Source organism: Glycine soja, chromosome 10 (genome assembly GCF_004193775.1).
Source record: "Glycine soja cultivar W05 chromosome 10, ASM419377v2, whole genome shotgun sequence".
In the NCBI taxonomy this organism is placed as follows: domain Eukaryota; kingdom Viridiplantae; phylum Streptophyta; class Magnoliopsida; order Fabales; family Fabaceae; genus Glycine; species Glycine soja.
This window is the reverse complement of record NC_041011.1, coordinates 39397338-39420986: the sequence shown is the minus strand read 5'-3', so window position 1 is coordinate 39420986 and position 23649 is coordinate 39397338. Positions and strand designations below refer to the sequence as shown.

The window sequence follows — 23649 nt, the reverse complement described above, 5'->3', positions numbered from 1 at the left end:
ACGGGAAGAGAATTTATAGTTGCAATGGAAGAAAAAATTGACTAAATATTCCCTAAATATGACTATTAATAAGAATTTCAAAATACTCCATGCTTATTACGTAATATAAAATTAGCGGCGCTTAATAAACAATAATCATAATCTCTAAAGCAATTTTGAAAAAGAAAAAGATTTGATTACCCTAAACTTGGTAGTAGCACCCCAAATAAGGAAAGTCTCATTACAAATGTGGTGTCTTTGATTCGCTCTTTTGTTCCCAACCCTAATTTCTCCCATGTGAAGCGATCCACACGTCACTGCTCCGCCTGCACTTTCAAAAATTCCATTCTCAACACAAAAACGACGCCATATTCTAATTGCATCCAACAATAATGGTACTTGAGATGCCAAAAGCGAGGGCGAGAGCGATAGGATCAAAGATCCAACCGTGCTTGTCCTTTGCGACCTTGGAAGCGTCGAACCTAATGAGGTTGGCCCTAATGTCTGAGTGGGAGGAGTGAGGGGGCGCATAGGAGTAGGACGCACATTGGAGGCCGAGTGAGATCTACGCGAGGAAGAGGAAGAAGGCGAGGACGAAGGGTATGGAGTGGGGCCTCTATAGGAACCATGTCACCACCATTCTCCACCGCAACTACACCTACCTCCAAACGTCGTTGCCGTTCTCCATCGATGTCGAGATCGGTGGAGGCCAAGCTCGCAGGAGACAGGCCGTTGCCGTTCTCCATCGACGCCGAGATCAGTGGCTACCTCTTTGACTTCCTTTTCGCGACACAGGACGTGTCCGCTTCGTCGCTTTTGTGGGCTTTAGGGTTTTAATTTGCAAAACTAAACGAGAGTGATTAAAATAAGGGTAGGACTGAGTCGCATTCTACATCGATTCTACAAGAATCGATGTCATCATGCATTTTCAAAGACGGGTTTATCAAAAATGCCTTTAAAATTTTCCAATTATTTACAAAAGTGCCACCGCTTTACTTATGACATCGGTTTTTATACAACCATCATAAAACCTGCGTCCTAGAATACCATTTTTGTGGTAGTGTGCTTATGTAAGCACCGTCCTTGAAATACATATTATTTTTAATTGTTGATATTTTTTTTGAAAGAATATTAAAATTTATATAAAAAATAACTAAGGAAATGATAAATTAAATAAAAATAAGATTAAAAATTCCTAACACATGTTCATAGAAACGACAACATATTAAATTTTTTATATTAAAAAGTAGCTCCTAAATTAAATAATTATTTTAAACAAAAATTGAGAGTACCAATTAAAACTTTGACAACCTCCATGATATTATCCCTAATGGAAGACACAGAGAGAACCTAAAAAAACGAAAAAAGACTATATATTACGCTAGAAATCAAATGTCCTTAAGTTTATAATGCAATCATATATTTGATATACAGACCCAAGGTAAGTAGGTAACCTAATATGACCTGAAAAAATGAAAAAGTCTATATATTACGCTAGAAATCAAATGTCCTTAAGTTTATAATGCAATCATATATTTGATATACAAACCCGAGGTAAGTAGGTAACCTAAGATGAAGACATATTGGGTTAATTAATAATGATTCTTCATTTTCATTATGGAAAAGATATGAAAATTAATAATAAATACCTCATTTATCAACTTATCCAATATGGTTTTTCCATATTGAGCTACCACTGCCTTGCATTCTTGGCTGACAACACCAACCGCTCCAATTGCATGATTGATTTGAGCAATGACACCCTTAAATATACAACGGTGGCAACATATTCTCATTCAAAATGAAGAAATAGATTATGGAAAAATATAACAACTTAGTATTGAGATGAGGCAATGCTATAAACTCACAAGTCTGACAATTGAGTTAACAATGATAAGGCATCTGGAATGCTTCCATTTAACTGATTTGATGATAGTGACTTGAACTTATCAAAAGAAAACAGAAACTTGCGTAAGGATATAGATACAAATTGGTGATGAACTGATGATATACATACAAGTTATAATTATGTTTGCTTGTAATTGGTGATGAAGTGAAGATAAAGAATGCAACTGTAGAATCTAAGTTGGAAAATCACCTTCCCTATGCAAGTCCATTTATTATTAGTGTACCTAATAAATTACATGAGGAATGAATAATAAAATTCAAAGTGAAATGGAAACCATAAAGAGAAATAAGAGTTGACAACAAATCACACGAACCATATATGTAACTCAAAACAAATTTAAACTACAAGCTTTACATGCCTAAGATGAATATTAACTTTTGGAAGCCTTTCTCTGAAGCAAGCACCCCACCTTGGCTGCAGGACACTCAATCTAGACACATTAGAATAGCTTGCCTTGTTGTTGGGTTCCAGTCCTCATTATTGTACAAAATTCATCAGAGTTGATTCTACCATCCTGAGAAATCACAAAATTGAGTGTCAACTATGAATGGAACTAGAATAAAAAATTGTAGCAAGGCAAAAGAAAAATAGGCTTACATTAGTAGAATATAAGGTTTGTTTGTTATGAGTTGCGTTTGTTATGCATGATTCCCCTAATATGATTCTTTTCGTAATGTAATTATTCTAAACTACGTATGTATCAGTGGCCAATGACAAAACTGTTAGAAAAATAAAATAAAAAATGAAAGAAATAAATAAGAAGATGCACAGTCTTGAATTAAATAACAAAATAACAGTAGCAAAATAAATTTAATTGACAACATATGAATAATGCATTATAACATACAATAAGCACAAGGAAAAAATAAATTAGGGGAAGAAAGATATAGCCTGGGTTGAAGCGCGTAAACGCTATCCTTAGAGAGAAAACGTCCCACTGCACTGGTAGGAAAATTTGATTGCGCTCCTCTCCTAGGATACGACAACCCGTTGGTTCCGATCGTGTGCAACGAAAGGATCCCCGAACCTTCTGAACACCAATGCTCTTGCTCTCACAAAAATAAGTTTTTTATAGGTAAAGAAATAGACAATTTTTTGGGAGGAAGAAACTAGACATTGCTCTGTACCATTTTTAGAAAAGAGGAAAGAGATATATATAGGCATTTTTGCAACAAGAAAATATGACCATTGGAAATATGATCGTTGGAAACCAACCTACAATTGTCACAACAAACGTAACAAACTAGTTGACTCATTAAAACAAAATCTTAAGAAAATCTAAAATAAATATTTTATTTTATAAAATAGAACTAATATAATTAATATATATTTAGAAATTTTAAATTAAAACACAAATATTTACCAACAAAAACTGCCAAAGAAAACACATTTTTTTAAAAGAATATAAGTTGTTACAAGCTTTATTAATAGCATGATCTTCAAAATTTTATAATATGTTATTTTCTTTCAAATATGTTTCTTTTTCTATTTTTGGCAGTCTTTAGGCAGCACAAACTCTTCATGGGATTTTAGTTTTAAGAACCCACACTAACCATTCTAGAATAATAATAAAATAATATCATATCATGATGTGAATATAAATCAATCATCAACTTAGGCAAGAAAAAAGAATCAATAGAGATATTTATATAAACTCTAATAATAGTACCAAACAGAGCTGGAAAATTGATTACCAGGCACCCGTCTAAGCCTAAATTAGCAGCAAGCTCTGCCAAATGTTTTGCATACATTTGGGAATACTTCTTTGTTGAAAGTAGTTTATTACAGGCAGCCTTACCCTCATTCCATTCAGTGATGAAAGTCCCAATAAAGTAGTATATTAAGGTGTTGCATAATATTAAGGCCTCCATCTTAAGAAAGTGCTTCATAATATTAGGGCCTCAATCTGCAAAGTAGTATATTAAGGCTCTTATCAATTAATTTGGAGGTTGTTTTTGTTATTGGATTCATCCATTTATTAGTCCATGTGGGGGGGGGGGGGGGGACTGTGGGTGGTGTCTTCTAGATATCGATCCTTGTGGAAAAGTTGTCTTATCCTTGGATTCTAGATGTTTTGAGTTTGAAGAGTTATGCAGATGCTGCATCCACAATTATAGCAATATTTTTGTGTCCTTAATATACAGTAACACATGACTTTATTTGTTGGGCTTCTAAGAATACAGAACAAGTCATATTTTGTTTCTTTCTTTTTATTGTTATCAAATGAAATCCTCTAGAAAACAACAACAATTAGAAAACAATAACATAACTGTATAAGAATGTCTAACTTAAAATCTACAGCCATGGGCTGATAAATAAAACAACTCTACAATGTAAATTAGATTATACTTAGTTCAATATTCAAATTTCAAATTTCTATAAGCATGAAAACAGTAAAGGCATCTAAATGATTGCTCACGTAGAGCTGAAACTAGTGTCAAATATGACATAACTCACTTGAATTAGTTGCCAAAATCAGTTGACCAGCCTCTAGTCAACTGAATTCATGACTTGCACCTGCATATTTCTCATTGTTACAATCTATTTTTGTAATTACAATGAAATCAATGGATGCTAGTGACAAACAATCATGAATTGACTTTTAAAAGGGTAAACTCTCAAAGAACCAGAAGAGAATGGGGTTTCTACCGATCTTGCTTCATTCTATTCTATCCTAATAGCTAAACTTTCTGTTTTTCAAAGTGGTTATGTCTCCAGGTATTGTCTCAGGCAAAATAGAGGTACATGGTGCTTTCATGTGCTGCTACTTGAGATTATTAGTAGGATGAAGAACAAGACTTGCATCCACTCAAATCATACATTCAATCTCATAGTGGAAGCAACGACAATTGAACCTAAGTTCTTGTGCATCTATCACAACCCCCCAACACTGATTCAATCCTATTACAATGGTTCCATGAAACGCTGACCTAGCTTGCATCATTATACTAACTGAAACAGTTAGACAGGGGAAATAAGATACTCATCGTGGATGACGACAGTGGTAATTGAACGGCGGCCGAATACGTATGGGGTGGGCCGGCGTGGAAGGGTGAGTGACAAAGAGGGTGACCTGAGTGAGGGAAGCGCATAGGGCGTGAGTGTACTGACTGAGGTCACGAGGCTGACTCAGTCAATGAAACAAGTCACGTGACTATATGTCGCGCAAACCACGACGGTGTCGACGAAAGCAACGTTGTGGAAATGACCGTACCGTAATTCGAAGATAGGTTTTTACATGACCGTCTTCGTTTTCGAACTTCATAATTACTAACGTGCCACCGCATATTATACCACAACGGTTTAGGAGGACCGATGTCGTAAGTGTGTCGTAAAAATATCTTTTTTTACTAGTGATATTCTTTTAATGAGGTTGAACGATTATATACTTTTATTTTTTATGTGGTGATTTGGAAACCAACGACACCGTATTTTTTAGGATTTACATTATAACTTCTATGCTTGTCAATTTCATTTTCCACTTAGTCATATTGTTTTTTATTTCGACGTAGCAGATTTTTTAAACAAGAACTTTTGTTATAACGTGTTTTGCTATTTGGCTTCAAAGTTGTATACAAAGCTACGTGCGATGATAGAATACCAATCCACATAGTATAAGTTGTGTTGATTTTATTTGCTACCTAATTATTTGACACATAACGAAGAGCTTGTTCTTCCTTACCTAATTATTTGACGCATAACGAAGATCTTTGGTTTCACTCCCAATCTCCTCGTACCCAATCCGTCAATGTTGAGAGACAAATTGCTGTCTCGAAGAACAAAGATGGTTGACTTCTTTATTCATTGGAACCAAACCAATGACCATGTTGTTGAAGGATAATTACCATTTAAGATGAAGTTATCATCGTTATTGCCATATAAGAAACAGTTGAAATTATTAAGTGATGCTCTAAACGAAAAGATTATCGGTATGTGAATTAAATAAGTTGAACGACAAATTAAATAAGTTAGCATCGTTATTGCCATATAAGAATAGTTGGAGTAATTAGCCAAATTTTCCATTTGTGATGTGCCAACAAATGTCATCCATACCATAAAACTTACATATGCGAGATATTTGCAACCAACCTCAGCAAGTACATTATAAAGTTATCAGAGTGATATGATTTCAATATCGCTGGTCCATTTCCCGGGCGAGAAAGAATCATTTTCCCTTTTTGATATTAATTAGTGGGGAAAAAAGAAAGGGGGTGACAATAGCAGTCGCTACTTTTTATTGTTCGCAGTTACAGCGCACATGCTGCCCTACGAAGCCTCCTAGGATTTGTAATTCGAGGACCTGCATAACAAACAAAGAGAGAGAGAGTACATATTACAAGGATGAATTGCAGTCAGAATTTTTTACACTGTTTAAAACCTCATAAAATCATTTCAAGAGAGAAACCCCATCACATAAGAAGCATGCTAAATGATAGTCAACTTCCCTCCTTATTAATTTAGCTACTCTGTAATGAAGAAAAAGAACAAGTTTGACTAGTTTAAAAAGCTGCTAATATTTTCACCAAAAAAATAAAAAAATTGCTAATATCAAGAAAAGAGCAATGACTACTCGATTGGTTCAGTTACAGTGAAATAACAATACAAGTAGACTTTATACTCCTAAAGACTAGACTAGAAAGCTGCAATAGTCACATTGGCTCATAGTTGTGTCACTCATCCCTTGACTATGACCTTCACTGACTTGAGTGTTGAAGTCTTTGTAAGTTACACCCCCACCTATGTGGAGCATGGAAGACCAACCTACTACTTTGAGGCCATCAGGTACACAATCGATTTCTCCATGGCTTGTGAAGAACACTATATATTCATGTTTCCTTTGTACAGTTTAATCAATCAGAAATATACAAACTTTTTTTTACAGCTTTTTCCTCAGGTTTCAACTAGTTGATTTAGAGATTCAGAAAAAAAAAAAACATTAAAACTGTAAAGAAAATGCTCCAGAAATGCTGGATTTACTTTAATTGTCATACACAGGAAAGCAAAGTTGTCAGCAATTCAATCACAAAGTTCAGTGAGAACAAGAAAGAAGTGAGGGCAAAAGGTGGAACAAACCACAGTGCATTCGACAAAGGACTCAAAATCCCAATACTCCACCAACACTAAAGATTGCATCTGTGTGCCTCATTAGCCTAGAACAAGGTTTTGCATCAGATCTCAAGACCTCACCATCAGAATAGCCTAAGAAATACCTCGGTGACATTGTGTTAGCTACCTGACACAAATATCCCTGGTAATTAACAGCTAATGCCTCAACATACTGTGCAAGTGTGCATAAGAAAGATGTCCACTAGAATGGCTCTAACTTTAATATAACAGTAAGCATATCAGAAAGTTACTTTGCATCAATGTGCCTGGGATTGCAATGCAAACAAGCAAACAAAAAAGACCATGTGATAAAGCGGAATTTACTCAAACAGTTAGAAGGCACTTGAGAAATGGCAATTACAGATTACTAACTTAAAAGTGGTTGATGTAAAATGAAAATCAAACAGGATAAAAGAAATAATCATTGTAAGTGCAGAAAAGTATAAAGTTGATACCTAATTGGCTAGTAGGGTGGAATCAAGTATATGCAAGGAACGAAATATCTCCTGATGCTGCTGATATTGCAAGTTGTGGAAACTACTTGTTTTATTTTTTTTAGTAGAATTCTGCCTATGATAATTTTTAATTTTTAAATAACTACATGACAATAGCCACACAATATACGAGACAGGTTTGTTATGCACATTAAGAATCAAAATGGACAAAGACAAGCTTCATTATCACAAAGCTAATGCAGCAGCAGAAGCTATCAGGACATATTTTATAAAATATAAATTTATCTCAATATATGCAACTATGGTCTCTATTAAACAGTTTTATTTCCTTTAAAAAGTCAAATTCAGAGAAGTCACATTTCAGATTTCCCCTGGAAATATTGTCTCATAACAAGAACTAGGATATAGGCCATGTTTGGATAATTTTTTCCATAAAGCACTAAAAAGAAAAGAAGATAAGAAGGAAAAATGAAATAAACTTCTTTTATAAGCTAAAATTAACTCATCCATAAATTACCATTAGGTTTTGGTGAAACTAATACGAGAGAGTTTTTACAAATTAACTTATGTATACGCTAATTTTAGCTTATAGAAGAAGTTATCTAATTAGGTATGGGTAAACTTCTCTAGAAGTATTTCTATAAGAAGAAAAAATAAAATGAGCTTCTCCATAAGGTAAAAAAAGTCTTCTATTAGTTAACCATTAACCATTAGCTAATTTGTAGATGTGCTCTCATCTTTTAGAGAAGCTATATAAGAGAGCCTCTATAAATTAGCTAATTGAGAACTCATTTTAATTTATGAAGAAATTCATTTTCTTTTTCTCTTCTTATTTTTTCTCTTAGAAGTGCTTTTAGAAAAATGCATCCAAACATGTTCACACTCCCGCGAGAAGCCAGCAAATTGTATACAATATATAGACCCTTCTATCTAAGCAAACTAGAAAAATAAAAAGAACATAGACTTCCCAATAACAAAACATTGATCAGAACAGAAGCCTCTGTATCATTAAGATTCGTAATTTTTTACAGTAATTATTCTTTAACAAGGAACTGAAGTGGCCAATATACCATCTCTCAATCAAATATGATTGCATTTAAATCCTAGTCGTGTCAACCAGTCCCTTGGGGTCATTTTATCAAACACTCAACAAGCAAGCCCATCAAATAATCAAACTATAGATAAAAACCAGATTTTAATATGTAAGCAGGAACAGAATTAAAGGAACATGTTAGATAAGGGCCAAACGAATGAATTGGCATTCAGGTTGCAGCAACATGAGGTTTAACAGAAAGAAACTCATTATAAGTATGAAATAAAAGAAGGTGAAGCTGAATTGAAGCTTCAGTTCAGAATGATAAAAGAATTACCTCAAAATACAAAGAGAGTGAAGCTAAAGAACGTTGCAGCCTCGACTTTGCAAGGAAGAAAGCACATTTCTGCTTTTCTTCCTTGTGCCTTGTAGAGAGGTTGGGCCGGAGTCAAATGGACCGGGTTAGTGTTATAACAGCCCACCCATAAACCCAATAAGAATATATTTTCCCTTGATTAAATAATAGTTTTTTTTGCCCTAGATAAAACTAAAGAATATTGCACGAGCACGAGAAAGTTAAGTTTTTTTTTTTCAGTACAAAAAAAAACATGTTTGTCTTAGATAAAAAAAAAAATAAGATAACATATTTCCATACGAGTAATATACACAAACGCATTATCATTTTAAGATAATTTGATAAGAATAATGATAGATAAACATATATTCTAAACATTTCTCCAATATTTTTTATTTCTCTTTATTTTTCTCTTCCAATTATATTATAAACTTTAACATACAATTTTCATTAGATAAAGCATTAATTATTTATTAGACTATTAAAGCATGGCCTCGTTGATGTCATCACCGATATTTTTATAGCAATTACGTACGTACACGTATTTGTTTTACAAACCAAGTATCTATTAAATAAATAATAAAAAAATGTATATTAAATGAGCCTCAGAAGAATCCAAATCTGCTGCTCCTAGACGACCTTCGACCTTCCTAACTTGGTGGGTAAATTGTTCTTGCATCAACTCTGCTTTGGACTTTAGTACTACGCTCCTAGCTGCACAAGCATCTGCAGCAGCTTAAGGTTTGCTTTTTTTTTTTTTTTTTTTTTAATTCTTTAATTACATATGACAAAAAAATAAGAAAGAAAGTTGAAAACTTTAATCATATAATCATCAGTGAGTTCAACAAACTTGGTTTCTTCTAATTTCCACTAGATTTGATTTGTCCTAGTTTTGCTATAGTACAGGTTTGATTTTGATTATGATTTTTTTTTCCTTTTCTATGTTTATGATATGTTGAGTTCAGTCCAGGTGACTTCTCTACTGTGATATTTTATCCTCAGTTTTCCACTGGTTTTGATCTGTCTTCATGTTATCTGTGTAAACATGTTTCGTCTCACTTTTAGCCCTTCCTTTTCTTTTGATGAATCTATTCGAATATTCCGCATATGGATAATATGGATTTGGGGTTTAGCTGTTCATTTTCTTTGTATTTGTGTTAAACGAATTTAGAAATGGATAAATCAACTGAAATTAAACATTAAAAAGAGATAAGATGGAGAAGACAAGTGTTGCTCACTTAAGGTTCCACTTGAGAAAAATGAAAAATGTTTCTCCCATAATTAGCTTATGCATAAATTAAAATCAACTTTTAGAAGAGTTAATAAGAGAGAATTTCTACATATTAGCTTATGCATAAGCTAATTTTAACTCACAAAAAAATTATTTCAGTTTTTCCTTCTTTTTTTTTCTTTCTTTCAGAAGCGCTTATAAAAAAATTTATCCAAACATGACCAAAATCTGTAAAAAGTATACTGTTACTGAGTGAGCTTTTACCCCCATTTTAAATGTTCTTATTAAAAAAAATTACTCTTAGCAGAGACTAACAAGGAGGCAAGAGAATAACTACAAGAGTACAAGGTAATCATTGTTGAACATCTAGATAAGAAGAATCGATTATCCTCTGAGAATTTTTTTTATAATATTGTCTTTATGGTTTATCTGATTTGATGTTAATTTATTGTTGATTTTGTTCATGTGGAAATTAGGCTATAAGGACTTGGTGTGCTAATTGTTAATTTTTGGACTATATCTATGATTCTGTTTCATGGTTGCTACCTTGTATGTAAAATTGGGACTATTTCGAACTCTTCTTACTGTCATATTACCTTGTATGGCAGATTCTCCCTGATGATGGGGCACAAGTATTTGTGGTTGGTCTTTTGCTTGTGGGCTTTAACATGCTCACTTCTTCCTTCTTTCTCCTTTGGACTAATGAGAATTGGTTTGAAGAAGAGAGATCTAGATCTTGATAGTATCAGAGCAGCTAGAATGGTAAGAGAAAAGCCAAGATTAGGCAGACCTGTGTTGGGTGCGTATGATCATGATCTTGGCAAACCAATTGACGAGGGCATAGTACCTTTGAAAAATTATTTGGATGCACAATATTATGGAGAGATTGGAATTGGCACACCCCCACAGAAATTTAATGTCATATTTGATACCGGTAGTTCCAACCTCTGGGTTCCATCATCAAAGTGCTATTTTTCTGTGAGTTCAACTTAACTCCTGTGTGTTCAATCTTCACTACCAATGAGTCCTATTGACCAATGTTCTGTTACAGATTGCGTGCTATACCCATCATTGGTACAAGTCAAAGAAATCCAAAACATATACCAAAAATGGTAATGCCAGCTTCTCAGTATTCAGAATCATGTTAAATAAGATGCTACGCGGATGCCGTTTAATATGTTTGAATTTACTTTTTTACTTGTCAATCAGGAACATCATGTAAAATAGGATATGGATCTGGATCAATATCTGGTTTTTTCAGTAAAGATCATGTTAAAGTTGGTGATGTTGTTGTCAAGAATCAGGTGAGTGCTTGTTTATACATGAGTTCCCACATCTAGACTGTACAGTTTTGCAGCAATACTTTAGAGAATTCACCATTACATTATCCTTTTCAACTGTAGGATTTCATCGAGGCTACCCGAGAAGGAAGTCTTTCCTTTGTGTTAGCTAAGTTTGATGGATTACTTGGGCTTGGGTTTCAGGAGATCTCAGTTGAAAATGCTGTGCCAGTATGGTATGTTTCTTCCTGTCCTTTGTTAATTCATTTGCATCTGGTTCCCATATCAGAAGGACAAATGACAAGTCTTTTAATTTACTGCTCCATTATAAATTACAGGTACAATATGGTGAAGCAAAATCTTGTAAGCGAACAGGTGTTCTCTTTTTGGCTCAATGGTGATCCAAAAGCGAAAGATGGTGGTGAACTAATTTTTGGAGGTATTGATCCTAAACACTTCAAAGGAGATCATATTTATGTCCCAGTTACTAAAAAGGGCTACTGGCAGGTTAGCAAAACAAGATTTAGTTTTTATCTGGAATTTTCTTTAAATGTATATTATATTGTTGAAAAGCTCACATGAATATTTTCTTTTTCAGATTGAAATGGGAGATTTTTTTATTGGAGGTCTCTCAACAGGTGACTTCATTGTTCTTCAATGCTAGAAGATAGTTTTAGTTGTTTTTTGGGGAGTTATTTAGAAATAATTGAGTGATTGAGTTGTTGAAAGGATTTAGAATATGGTATAAGGAGCAAACTTGGTGTGTATTTTTCCCCTCCTTACTGTAGTATATTTTAAAGAAACATGATCTGTGTACTCAACATATCTTCTAGCATATATCAATGTTATTTTAGGTGTTTGTGAAATGTATCTAATTATGGCATATATCAATGTTATTTTAGGTGTTTGTGAGGGTGGCTGTGCTGCTATTGTGGATTCAGGAACATCTTTGCTTGCTGGTCCAACTGTGCGTGCTTACATCTTTTTGAAGATTTATTGTTTATAATTTTTCATTTATACTATTTATGACTGTTTTTTTATTTCAGACTGTTGTAACTGAAATCAATCATGCTATTGGAGCTGAAGGAGTTCTAAGTGTAGAATGTAAGGAAGTTGTTTCTGAATATGGAGAATTGTTATGGGATCTCTTGGTATCAGGGGTAAGTTCTCTTTGCCCAACCGTGAAGTTTTCTCTTCACCTCAATTGCAGTCTTTGCCCTTTCCCTTCCCGTGTTTTCACTCCCCAGCCTGAATTAGTTTGATCTTGATTTGCAGGTACGACCTGATGATGTATGCTCACAGGTTGGTTTATGTTTCAAAAGGGCTAAATCAGAGAGGTTAGGATTTGGTCTTTTAAATTTGTAAGAAGCATTTTTTATATATCAATGTTTTGTATGCTCTTTTTGTCATATTTGATTCAGTATACTTCGATTGAGTAATGATTTAAAGATGTTTGATGGATGCTTAATAATTCTGGCTGTGAGCTTAAAGTCAAGTTCTGAGTATAATCAAGTATACAATATGCAGAAATTTTCTGCAAAAATAATTGTCAAAGAACCTCTATTACCAACCAATTTCTCAGGGCTTGATACCCTTCGTAGGTTACAATTACTGGTTTATACATTTCTTCTTTTGCTATTGGGAGAGTTTAGGTTCTATTCTTGCTTATAATGCTATCAGATTTTGGGTGAAACAGACTCCAAAGTTTACTTTGAATCCTAATACCATGCAGCAATGGAATTGAGATGGTGACCGAAAAGGGACAAAGAGAGTTATCAGCTAAAGATACTGCTTTGTGCACTTCCTGTCAGATGCTTGTGGTTTGGATTCAGAATCAACTAAAACAAAAGAAGACCAAGGAGATAGTATTCAACTATGTAAATCAGGTAGGCCTTTTGAACCAACCTGTCCAGAAATCCAAGTTGTGGGTTACATTTATATCAATATACGGTGTGCTGATTTATTTTTTCCCCTTGATCATTGGCAGCTGTGCGAGAGCTTGCCAAGTCCAAATGGAGAGTCAGTAGTAGACTGTAATAGCATTTATGGATTGCCAAACATCACGTTTACTGTTGGAGACAAACCTTTCACCCTCACCCCTGAGCAGGTTAGGTTTTGAAATTTTGAATAATTAAATTACAATGCAGTTTTGTTAGATGATTATACTCCATCAATTTACTGTAAGCATCAAAAGAACATTGAATGGCTTTTGGGTTGAAATATGAATTATAGTTCAAAGAAAAACTAATAGCAATAACTTTCCTAAAGATGTAAACATGTAATTGAATTGGAGGGCATGTTGAACAACGAATTATGATATTACCTATTATCTATGAGTATATGACTATATCCCAAGGCTAACTTAGATTTTTTTTTTTTTGATTCTGAAAATGCTTTGCAATTTCAGTATATTCTGAAAACTGGAGAAGGCATTGCAGAAGTTTGCCTTAGTGGGTTTATTGCTTTTGACATTCCTCCTCCTCGAGGTCCTCTCTGGTATGTTACCCCTATAACGTTAATCAATTTATATTATTCATTATGCACACACTTGCATAGTACAGAACAACCATGCATGAAATCAATTATCTCTTGTTCTAAGTTTCTCCCTTTACTTATTTTTCTGATTCTATTGTCACTATCTGCTTGAAGGATTCTTGGCGATGTTTTCATGAGGGTATATCACACCGTCTTTGACTATGGGAACCTCCGAGTTGGTTTCGCCAAAGCTGCCTAACAAGACATCTAGGAGATTATATAGGGCATGTTTTAATAAGCTTGTTAGTGTGTTGTAAATAAGCTTTCTGTAACTACTATGGCACAGGTTTACATTATAGATCTCAAGAATGTACTTGTGAAACTATGCACCTTGATGTATTGTGTTGTATTTGAAGGGACCATTTTCATTAAATGTCATGTAGAACCGTATAGATTATTATACCCCCTATGTTATATGCCATGTCAATGTGGATAGCATGGATGGCCTAAAATTTCTGCTCTATTTAAATTCTCTGGCCAATGATGATGCTAATGGAATATGATGCACAAAGCATCTGATTATGAAAAATATTTAACCATTACTGATTTTGAGACATTAATAATATTTTTCTACAATTTTTTTTTTTTTTTATCGAACAACATAGTTTGATTGATTATATGCTGGATCTCAAATTGAGTTTCGAGTACAAGGTCTGCAGCAAATGTCTACAGTCAAGAAAAGCACACACTTAAAACCATTTCATTAGAGCATTTATAATGCATAATTGTTTAGATTGGTTGCTCATCATAATTTTGTGGGGTTTTATAATTCTACATAAATTTAAACATTTTATATGAAATTTACTCTAATACTAAGGTTGTTGGAGTGGGTGAGATTAATTTTGTGGGTCCTATAATGGTTGAAAAATATTCTATTTATGGTATAAATTTGCTAAGCAATGGTTGCTTAGGACATCTTCAATGTAATTATTTGTGAGTTTTTTAATTAATTTTTTGTGATCTTCATGATACTTTTTGTAATTATTATAATGTTATGTTCTAAGAAATTCATATATAATTTTACTTCAATGTGAAACCATAGGAGACTATAAAATTCACACATTTATATTTTTTTATTGTAACTTAATTATTGTTCAAATACAATAATTTATTCATTTTTTGAGTTTTTATGTATAAAAATACTAAATATCAATAATTGAAGAAAGTATTAAATATCAATTAAAAATAATGAATTACAACGGTTAGTTTTACAACATAAAATTTTGAATTTAAAATACAACCTACACAACTAAAATTAAAGAAGAAACACAACATTAGCACAACATTAGTACATAACTAAACATTTAATATCCTAGTTTTTTTTTCTAATATGGTCACAATATTTTTGGTGGGCTTGGCATTGTTGTTCGAACATGTTAGATGCATCCTTCATGAGGATTTCATATTTCATATGTTTTTCCTGTTCTTGCAAACGCTTTTCCTATTTTAACTGAATAAGTTTTGATGTGTTCACATTTTTTTCCTTCATTACACTTTTTATGTCAAATAAATCGAGAGTGTTAGAAGCTCCTTTTTCTCTACTCTTCCTTTTTGCCGCTTTTTGTCCAATTGAGCGAAACATTAGCGATGGTGTATCATATTCTTCAACTTCAATGGGTGTCTCTGGGTTTGAAGAGGATGAGTAATCTTCACCAGCAGAAACCTTGGTTCTTTTTGAAGACTTTGACATAAATTTTGCATCAAATTTTGGTTGATCTTTCAACAATAACCAAGCATGCTCAACCTCAATTTTTTTTACCGGTATCCTAGGAGTAAATTATATGAGCATCAACAATAACATTCTTCTTTGAACTTCCACTTATCTTATGTTTATCTGCTTGTTTGTAGCATCCATTAAACTTTTGAATTGGAGGGTGGATTCTGTTCCACCGAGATTTCAATTGAGTCTAGCTTTTTTCACAAAATTACACACTTTGATGCTTTTCATCGTTGTTGTATGCATTTTTTTATCCTTGTCCAATATTGCTGTGATGTTTGGTTGACTCTTGTAATCGAGTTCTTTGACACAGTGAGCCCCAATCGAACGAGAACCACATCTTTTGTCACTAAGAATGCTATGCGATTTTTGTTTCCACTAGAATTTTGTTCTCCCTCAACTAGTTGAATATTGTCTAGACCGATTGGTGATTCAACTTTATTGCTAGGGGACTCAATATTGGATAAAGAAGGTCTATAACACGTGTTTGGAGTGGTGGGTGGTGGTGCTTGACTACAAAATTGTGGATTTTGAGAACTATCATTGGTAGGTGACTCTACATTGGATGAAGGATGCATATATCACATGTGTGGATACATAACATATTACGGCGGATTTTGAGAATTTTCACTGGTATGGGGTTATGGTGGATACATAACATACGACAGTGTATTTTGAGAATTTTCACTCGTAACCAATGGTTGATTTTGCAAATGGTTGTAGTAATATTGATAATTATAATGATTGGGATTCATCTCAAAGAGAAGAAATAAAATTGAGATCTTACAAGAACAAGAAAAATAATGTAAGAAGTGGAAGAATTGTGTACAGAACTTAATCAATAGAACTTATATTTATACCATCAATAGTTAACAATAAAAATTCAGTACTCACAAAAAATTTAATCTTGCTCACAACGACACTTTGGAAATGACAAGTGATAGATATCAGTAAGATTGATTGCAAATGGTAAAATTAAAGCAATTGGGATTAGCATGTAATATTAAACAAAGAATAAAAACTGATATTTTATCTTGCTTAATTTAATTTTTGAAGAAAAAAAACTACATAATCTTCCGATGTCTTTCCCTTCATCTCCTCACTTTCCTTTTTGTCATTTTCCTTGAGAACCGACCTTACTCCACTCCATATCCTTCCCTCATTGCATCCCTTACTCCACTTTCAACATCTCTTTACAGTGCATTCTCCCATTGTGTGTCGTATGCAACACCTCGCCCTTTTAGATTGGCCATAAAGCCTTCCCTCATTTGCCATTAGATCAGCCATGTGCTTTCTGTATCAACCTAACGACATACTTCAATGGATTCTCACAAAGATCTCATCGCCGCCAAAAATGCAAAGTAGTTGCCGGTGGGTTAAACTTTCCAAGCATATTGACGATGAACATTTGAACATCTTCCTTCAGATCTAGGTTCAGCACCCTGAAGGTTGTGGCGGGTTGGTCGAGGTGGTCGTGGAGGAGGGCACAGATGGAGGTAGTTTTGGTGTGGTTGAAGAATAACAAGCGATGTTTGAAGTCACTTAGAATGGCATCGTTGGAATTAGTGAGTTGTTCATACTCTATTGACAATGATTGTGAAATGAATGAGGTTGACTTTGTTGATCATGTTGTGGTTGACAGAGTGCGGATATGAAACCACCACACTCCAAACTTTGTATGTTTCAATATCTCTTCAATCTAGTTTGTATTTTATTTTGAGTTGAGATTGCAATGGGTGATTTTATTTGTTTGGGTAAAATACAATTTTTTTTGTGAAATTTTATTTGGTTCTGAATACTGGTTGAATTTGTTGTTGTTGGAACTATTCATCTTCTTCGTTTGCTTCATCTATGTGAATTTTTCCCTCTTAATCTAGTTGATGGTTGGGGAGTACGAATTTTGTGAAAGTAATGATTTTTTAATGGTAAAAAATGGTTCCTTACATAAGGAATGCATTATCCGCTAAAGAAATCTAAAGTGCCACATCAATTTGCTCTAGCACTGAAGAACTCGAAAGACACGACTCCTTAGGCTAAGAAACCCATGAAGCATCTCCGGTTGGAGATGCTTTTATATAAGCAATAATGTTTATATAAGCAACGCTATGCCATTTACTCAAGTAGAGAAAAAGGTTAAGCAACATTGTTTAAGTTTTTTTGTCCACTGGAGTATAAACATCATTGCTTATATAAATAATTGTTGCTTAACAACATTATATTATAAATAATATAGTTTCAAGCATCGTAGGACCCACACAATTAATTTAAGTACTCACTTTAACAATCTTGGCATTGGAGTGAATTTTTATTTAAAATTCTTGAATTTATATGAAATTGTAAAGCTCACAAAATTATGATAAGTAACTCACATAATCAACTATGCATTTTAGATACTTTTACCAAGCAGGATGTAATCACTTTCAACTAGTATAATAAATGTCATTATTACGAAAAACATTTACACAATTTAGTAAAATTTAAATCAAAATTTGAACAAATAAAACATTTGATACTAAATTGATTTTGTAACGACCAAAATAAGACTTAAACCTATTAATATGTCAACCTATGGATACGACATATATTGGGTTGGTTGGCGGGTGTTATGGTGTTATTAGGTGCACCCAACAATTTAAGTGAAGTGACAAAAATGCCCTTCACTTAAATTTTTAAATCCTTCTCCCTCTCATCTTTCTCGTGCACCCTTTTTTTTCACAGTTGCGGCAACCCTTTGTCCTCCTTCGTGTTTGTGCCTTTCGTGCCGCATCGCCGCCGCCGCCAACCTCCGTTGGGTCCGTTGACGCAGTCCACACTACCGTTGTGGTATTCCACCTTCGAGGTAAGTATTTTTTTTTTGTCTTGGTGTTGTTTGCGCTTTCATATGCGTTTCACGACATACGGATTACATAATCCGTACGTGTTATACAAATTACTTAATTCGTATAACGCATATAGATTATGCAATCCATATGTCTTATAAAATTATTAATAAATAATTTTTTTAAAATAGTAAATATTTTTTCATTATAAAAAGTATTATTTTGATTTATGTTTTTAAATAGTTATTTTATTTATTAAATATAAATATATTAATTTGTTTTTTGTCTGTAAATAGTTATTGTTTATTTTATTTATTAGAAATAGATTATTTACAATTATGTTTTTAAATAGTAATTGTTATTTTAATTGTAAATATATTAATTTAATTGTTGTTTTTAAATATGTATTGTTTTTTTAAAATAAAAATAGTTGATTTAGAATTATGTTTTTAAATTTTTTTTTTTAAAATTGTAAATATATTTATTTTATTTGTGTTTTTAAATAGCTATTGTTTGGTTTTTAAATAAAAATAGATTATTTTGAATTATGTTTTTAAATAGTTATTGTATTTTTTTAATCATAAATATATTATTTAGAATATTGTTTTTAAATAGTTATTTTTTTAAAATTGTCAATATATTATTTTTATTTTTGTTTTTAAATAGGTATTGTTATTTTTTTAAATGAAAATATATTGTTTTGAATTATGTTTATAAATAGTTAATGTATTTTATTTAATTATAAATATATTATTTAGAATTTTGTTTTTAAATATTTAATATATTTTAATAAAAAATAGATTATTTTCATTTTTGTTTTGAAAAATGTTTTTTTATGTTTTTAAATAGCTATTTTTTAATTGTAAATATATTCATTTTTTTAGATAGCTGTTGTTTGTTTTTTCAAATAAAAATAAAATATTTTGAATTATGTTTTGAAATATTAATTTTTTTAAAATTATAAATATATTAATTTTATTTTTTTTAAATATCTATTGTTTGTTTTTTTTTTAAAATAGATTATTTTGAATTATGTTTATAAATTTTTATTATTTTTTAATAAAAATACATTATTTTCATTTTAGTTTTGAAAAAGCTATTGTTTTATTTTTAATTATAATTATTATAATTTTTTTTGTATGTAATTAATTAATTATAGTGTTTTTTAAGTTGATGATTTTTAATAAAGAAGTTAATTCACTATATAAAATTAATTAAAAATCAAATTTTATATGTATATGTGTGTGTGTGTATATATATATATATATATATATATATACTAATTTTTTATTTATGAATGATTGTATTGTAATTGATTTAAGTATTGTTTGAATTTTGACATAAACTTATATGTATGTGCAAATTTTCAGATTATTATTAGAACTAGAGGTTTAGGTTGTGCCTTAGGCAAAGTTATAGGAAAAGTCATGGGGAGAGAAGATAATCGTGATTCAGATTATGCAACAAGAAGTTGCCACTGTTGCTGAGGATGCTCCTCACGTGGATGATGCAGCTGAAGAGGTCTTCCAACATCCTGAAGAGGTTGGTGTTGATGCCCAGGGTTTTCTAGGCGGACAACATGACACATCAGTTATGACTGCCTATGCTGATCATGTTGCAGTCATTATTTGGAATGAAGAAGTATTTATAGTTTTTAATAAATTATATTTCAATAAGTATTTGTTATTATTGTTAAAAATATTTAAATTTTTTTAGGAACATTCTGAATTGAAGCTATCCTCCCATGGAAGGAAGGTTTAGAAATTCGGGAGGCCTGCTACTGAAATTGAAGGGTTAGTCGCTGGCACAAGATTAAGTCCTTTGATCACATGTTCATAGGACACTGGCGATCAGGGACTTATATAAGCTTTTGTCGATAGGTGACATAAGGAAACGAGTAGTTTCCATCTTCCAGTAGGAGAGGTCACCATCACCCTCGATGATGTAGCCTTTTTGCTTCATCTGCCCATCATAGGCGCATTCCACAACTTCGACAATCTTCATGTCGACGAAGCAGTGTTGATGTTAGTGGAGTTACTTGAAGTCAGTGGAGATGAAGCTAAAGCTAAGACAGCACAATGTCATGGGGCATATGTACGCCTGCCATGGCTACGAGAGATTTATCATAGCAAATGTGAGGCCAGACACCGGACTGTAGCAACTCGAGCTTATTTACTGCATTTGTTAGGTTGCACTCTTTTTGCTAACAAGAATGCAACACACGTGCATGTGGTGTTCTTGGACGCCTTCCGAGACCTCAGTCAAAGTGGAAGCTATGCATGAGGAGCTGCTGCCCTAGTGCACATGTACGATAATTTGAATGATGCTTGTAAGAGCGGCAGGAGGCAACTTGTTGGATATATCACACTATTACAGGTACTTTTCATTGATTTTTATTTAATTTATTTTAATATATTTTAATATGTTTAATTGAATTTTTTTTGTTCTGATCAAATTTGTGTAGTGTTGGATTTATGAGCAGTTTCCATCTATTGCTGAGGCTTTTACCAAGTCAGACTATGATGAAAGGTCACCACGTGCTTGCCGCTAGACCTCTACGAAGGCATTACCAGCATCGACATATCAGAAATGTCTAGATCGACTGATGACTTCTGATGTTTGTTGGATGCCTTACGGTGACAACTGTGTAGTTAAAGAGTTTGATCTCAATTCATGTTTTTCTGGACATATCCGATGGGATCTCGTTTGTAGAAGCATATATGATATGAAGTTTTGATGATGCCAAAGATGAGCACAATCCAAGTCAAGAATCAAGAAATTCAAGAAGAACAATGTACTTAGTTCATAGGATCTTGAAAAGAATTTCTTAGATGATGCGGCGCAGGTTTGGCTAAGGAAAATATCTTACAAAAGTTTTTAAGTAAAATTATGTTTTCAAAAATAAGATGTTTTCTCTCTAGTAATCGATTACCAGTAACTAAAATGATTTCTGAAACATTTTTATAAATTTTGAATTTGAATTTAAAATAGTGTAATCGATTACACAATGCATGTAATCGATTACCAGAAGTTAAAACTGTTTGTAACAACTATTAGAAATTTGAATTTAAATTTTAAAAGCCTGTAATCGATTACAACAGTTGTGTAATCAATTACCAGACACAAAAATTTCAAATTTCAAGTCTAAAGAGTCACAACTCTTCAAAACTAACCGTGTAATCGATTACCACATTTATGTAATCGATTACCAGTAAGGAATTTTTCAAAATAACTCCCAAGAGTCACAACTGTTCAAAAAGTTTTTGAATGGCCATCAAAAGCTTATAAATAGGTGACTTGGGGTACGAAATTCCTTAGAATTTGTCTGAACAAAATTGTCTTATCCTCAAAACCAAATTGTCTTATCCTCTCAAAATATTCCTTAGCCAAACACTTGCATATTCAATAAGGAATCTTGAGTGATCTTTACACTGTAATATCCTTCTCTTAAAGAGAGAAATTTCTTCTTCTTATTCAAAGAAAATTATTCAAGAGACCGTGGATCTCTTAAGTTGTAAGGATTTTTTAATACAAGGGAAGGGTGCCTCTGTGTGGTTCAGACTTTGTAAAAGATTTTTTACAAGATAGTGGAAATCTCAAGCAGGTTGCTTGGGGACTGGACGTAGACACAGGGCATGGCCGAACTAGTATAAAAATTGAGTTTGCATTCTCTCTTCCCTTAAACTTTTTTTATTTATTGCAGTTTATCTTTCACTTTAAAGAAGTTTATTTTGAATTATTCTTTGAGTAATTCATATTAAGGGTGCATTGTTAATCCAAAAGAGAATTAAAATTTTTATTGGGGATAGTTTTGTATCTTAATTCAACCTCCCTTCTTAAGATACTGAGGCCACTTTTCTAACACCGTTGTCGTCATACACCGACCATAGAGGGTGGTACAACAATTTGGGTATGTTCAGACAATTCCTCCACACTCTCCAGGTTTAAGATTATGCTTCGAAGATATTGGTGATAGATGGATGCATTTCTCTGAATACCTTGCATCGGTGGACCAGATTTGTGTTGGGCTTGGACAATATGCACTAGACTACATAGACTGGTTATACATGATTTTGCATCCATTCATGAGACCGACACAGCCCGGGGATCCACCTAGACATCCACCTATCATGCAAGATTAGACATGGCTCGAACTACATATACGGATCGCTAGGGGTGTCACTGTGGATCACAATTTATATGTGCGGTCGCGACAAAGGTGGCGCACGTATCACGCATGAAGACATTTACAATTTTTTAGGAAAAATTGAAAATTATGTTTATCTTTTTATTTGACAACATTTTTTGTTTTAGCAATTTTATTTGAATTGTTTTTAATATTACTATTGACAAACATAAATTATTTAACCCTAAAGCGTAACACTAAACCCTGGTTTTCACGTCACAGTTAACTCTAACAACGCACGTAAGAGTAAACCCTAAGTATTATAGTAACCCTAAACAATTAACTTTAACGTAAGGTACTGTATAATACATAATTACGTGAATTTCCAGTGAAACAATTATATATTGATGTAGTACATTACAATGTTATCGGTACCTAAATGTTCACTCTTCACGTAAATCAACATAGTCTCTTTTCAACATCATCAAATTTCTGTACATATACATTCTACTAATATATGGAGTTGGCCACTGCTTTGCTTGAGGATGCCAATTCTTAAACCATAACAAAGCTAGAGGTGGTAAGGGACAATGATCTCTTAAATAAACCTGTTACACATGCACAAAAAATTTCAAGTTATGATAACACAATTAATTTCATTAATTTAAAAATACCATTACGATGAATCTACCTGAACAAAATGATTGCCAAAGACATGACTAATACATATTACGCGATGCACAGAAGAATTTGTTGGTGATTGACTTCTAAGAGGAAAAAACGTCATGCTTGTTGCAGAGACAACTATACAAGGACAACATTATACCTTGATGCAATGACATATCCCATGTCGGTTATATCCATCCACTTATCCATAATAACCTGCATGAACCAGCTATACAGATTACATTTATTTAAACTAAATTTTAAATAAAAAACAAAACATAAATTACATACCATGGATAATCCATCAATAAGTAAAGACCTATTTAATTCCTCAAATCTGTCTATGCCGCCAAAGAAGTTGATATACTCATCAAACCATTTGGCAAGTTCTTTAAGCAAATAGTTGCGTACCAATGACCATGAATCTTTACTCATACC

The 23649-nt window shown here is 32.9% G+C and overlaps 1 protein-coding gene and 1 long non-coding RNA gene across 5 annotated transcripts; one reads left to right on the top strand and one right to left on the bottom strand.

The window, feature by feature from the left end:
- Nucleotides 1–5847: 5847 nt before the first annotated feature.
- On the bottom strand, nucleotides 5848–8960 carry LOC114370638. Of its 3 annotated transcripts, XR_003657891.1 has the most exons (3): nucleotides 8820–8960; nucleotides 6962–7121; nucleotides 5848–6188 (listed from the first exon to the last, which is right to left on the bottom strand). It is a non-coding gene; the product is annotated as an uncharacterized LOC114370638 (long non-coding RNA). The 3 variants fall into 3 exon arrangements; XR_003657890.1 differs by lacking the exon at nucleotides 6962–7121 and having other exon boundaries at nucleotides 8820–8959; XR_003657889.1 differs by lacking the exon at nucleotides 8820–8960 and having other exon boundaries at nucleotides 6962–8812.
- A 465-nt stretch (nucleotides 8961–9425) lies between these two features.
- On the top strand, nucleotides 9426–14346 carry LOC114371145 (aspartic proteinase-like). Of its 2 annotated transcripts, XM_028328577.1 has the most exons (15): nucleotides 9437–9578; nucleotides 10376–10416; nucleotides 10677–11046; nucleotides 11120–11180; nucleotides 11278–11372; nucleotides 11472–11584; nucleotides 11687–11855; nucleotides 11947–11986; nucleotides 12251–12315; nucleotides 12395–12508; nucleotides 12624–12685; nucleotides 13081–13234; nucleotides 13336–13455; nucleotides 13756–13844; nucleotides 13998–14346. In XM_028328577.1, exons 3-15 carry the CDS (start codon nucleotides 10687–10689, stop codon nucleotides 14080–14082), a joined length of 1527 nt encoding a protein of 508 aa, XP_028184378.1. In that variant the 5' UTR covers nucleotides 9437–9578; nucleotides 10376–10416; nucleotides 10677–10686; the 3' UTR covers nucleotides 14083–14346. The 2 variants fall into 2 exon arrangements, with proteins under 2 accessions (XP_028184377.1, XP_028184378.1); XM_028328576.1 differs by lacking the exon at nucleotides 10376–10416 and having other exon boundaries at nucleotides 9426–9578.
- Nucleotides 14347–23649: the final 9303 nt, after the last annotated feature.

What these genes read in the sequence shown, in the direction of transcription:
- LOC114371145 (XM_028328576.1), top strand. Translation starts at nt 10,687, where the DNA reads ATGATGGGGCACAAGTATTTGTGGTTGGTCTTTTGCTTGTGGGCTTTA. An exon ending in CTTTGCTTGCTGGTCCAACT is followed by an intron (nt 12,316 to 12,394) that starts GTGCGTGCTTAC and finishes TTTTTATTTCAG; the next exon opens with ACTGTTGTAACTGAAATCAA. An exon ending in TCACCCTCACCCCTGAGCAG is followed by an intron (nt 13,456 to 13,755) that starts GTTAGGTTTTGA and finishes TTGCAATTTCAG; the next exon opens with TATATTCTGAAAACTGGAGA.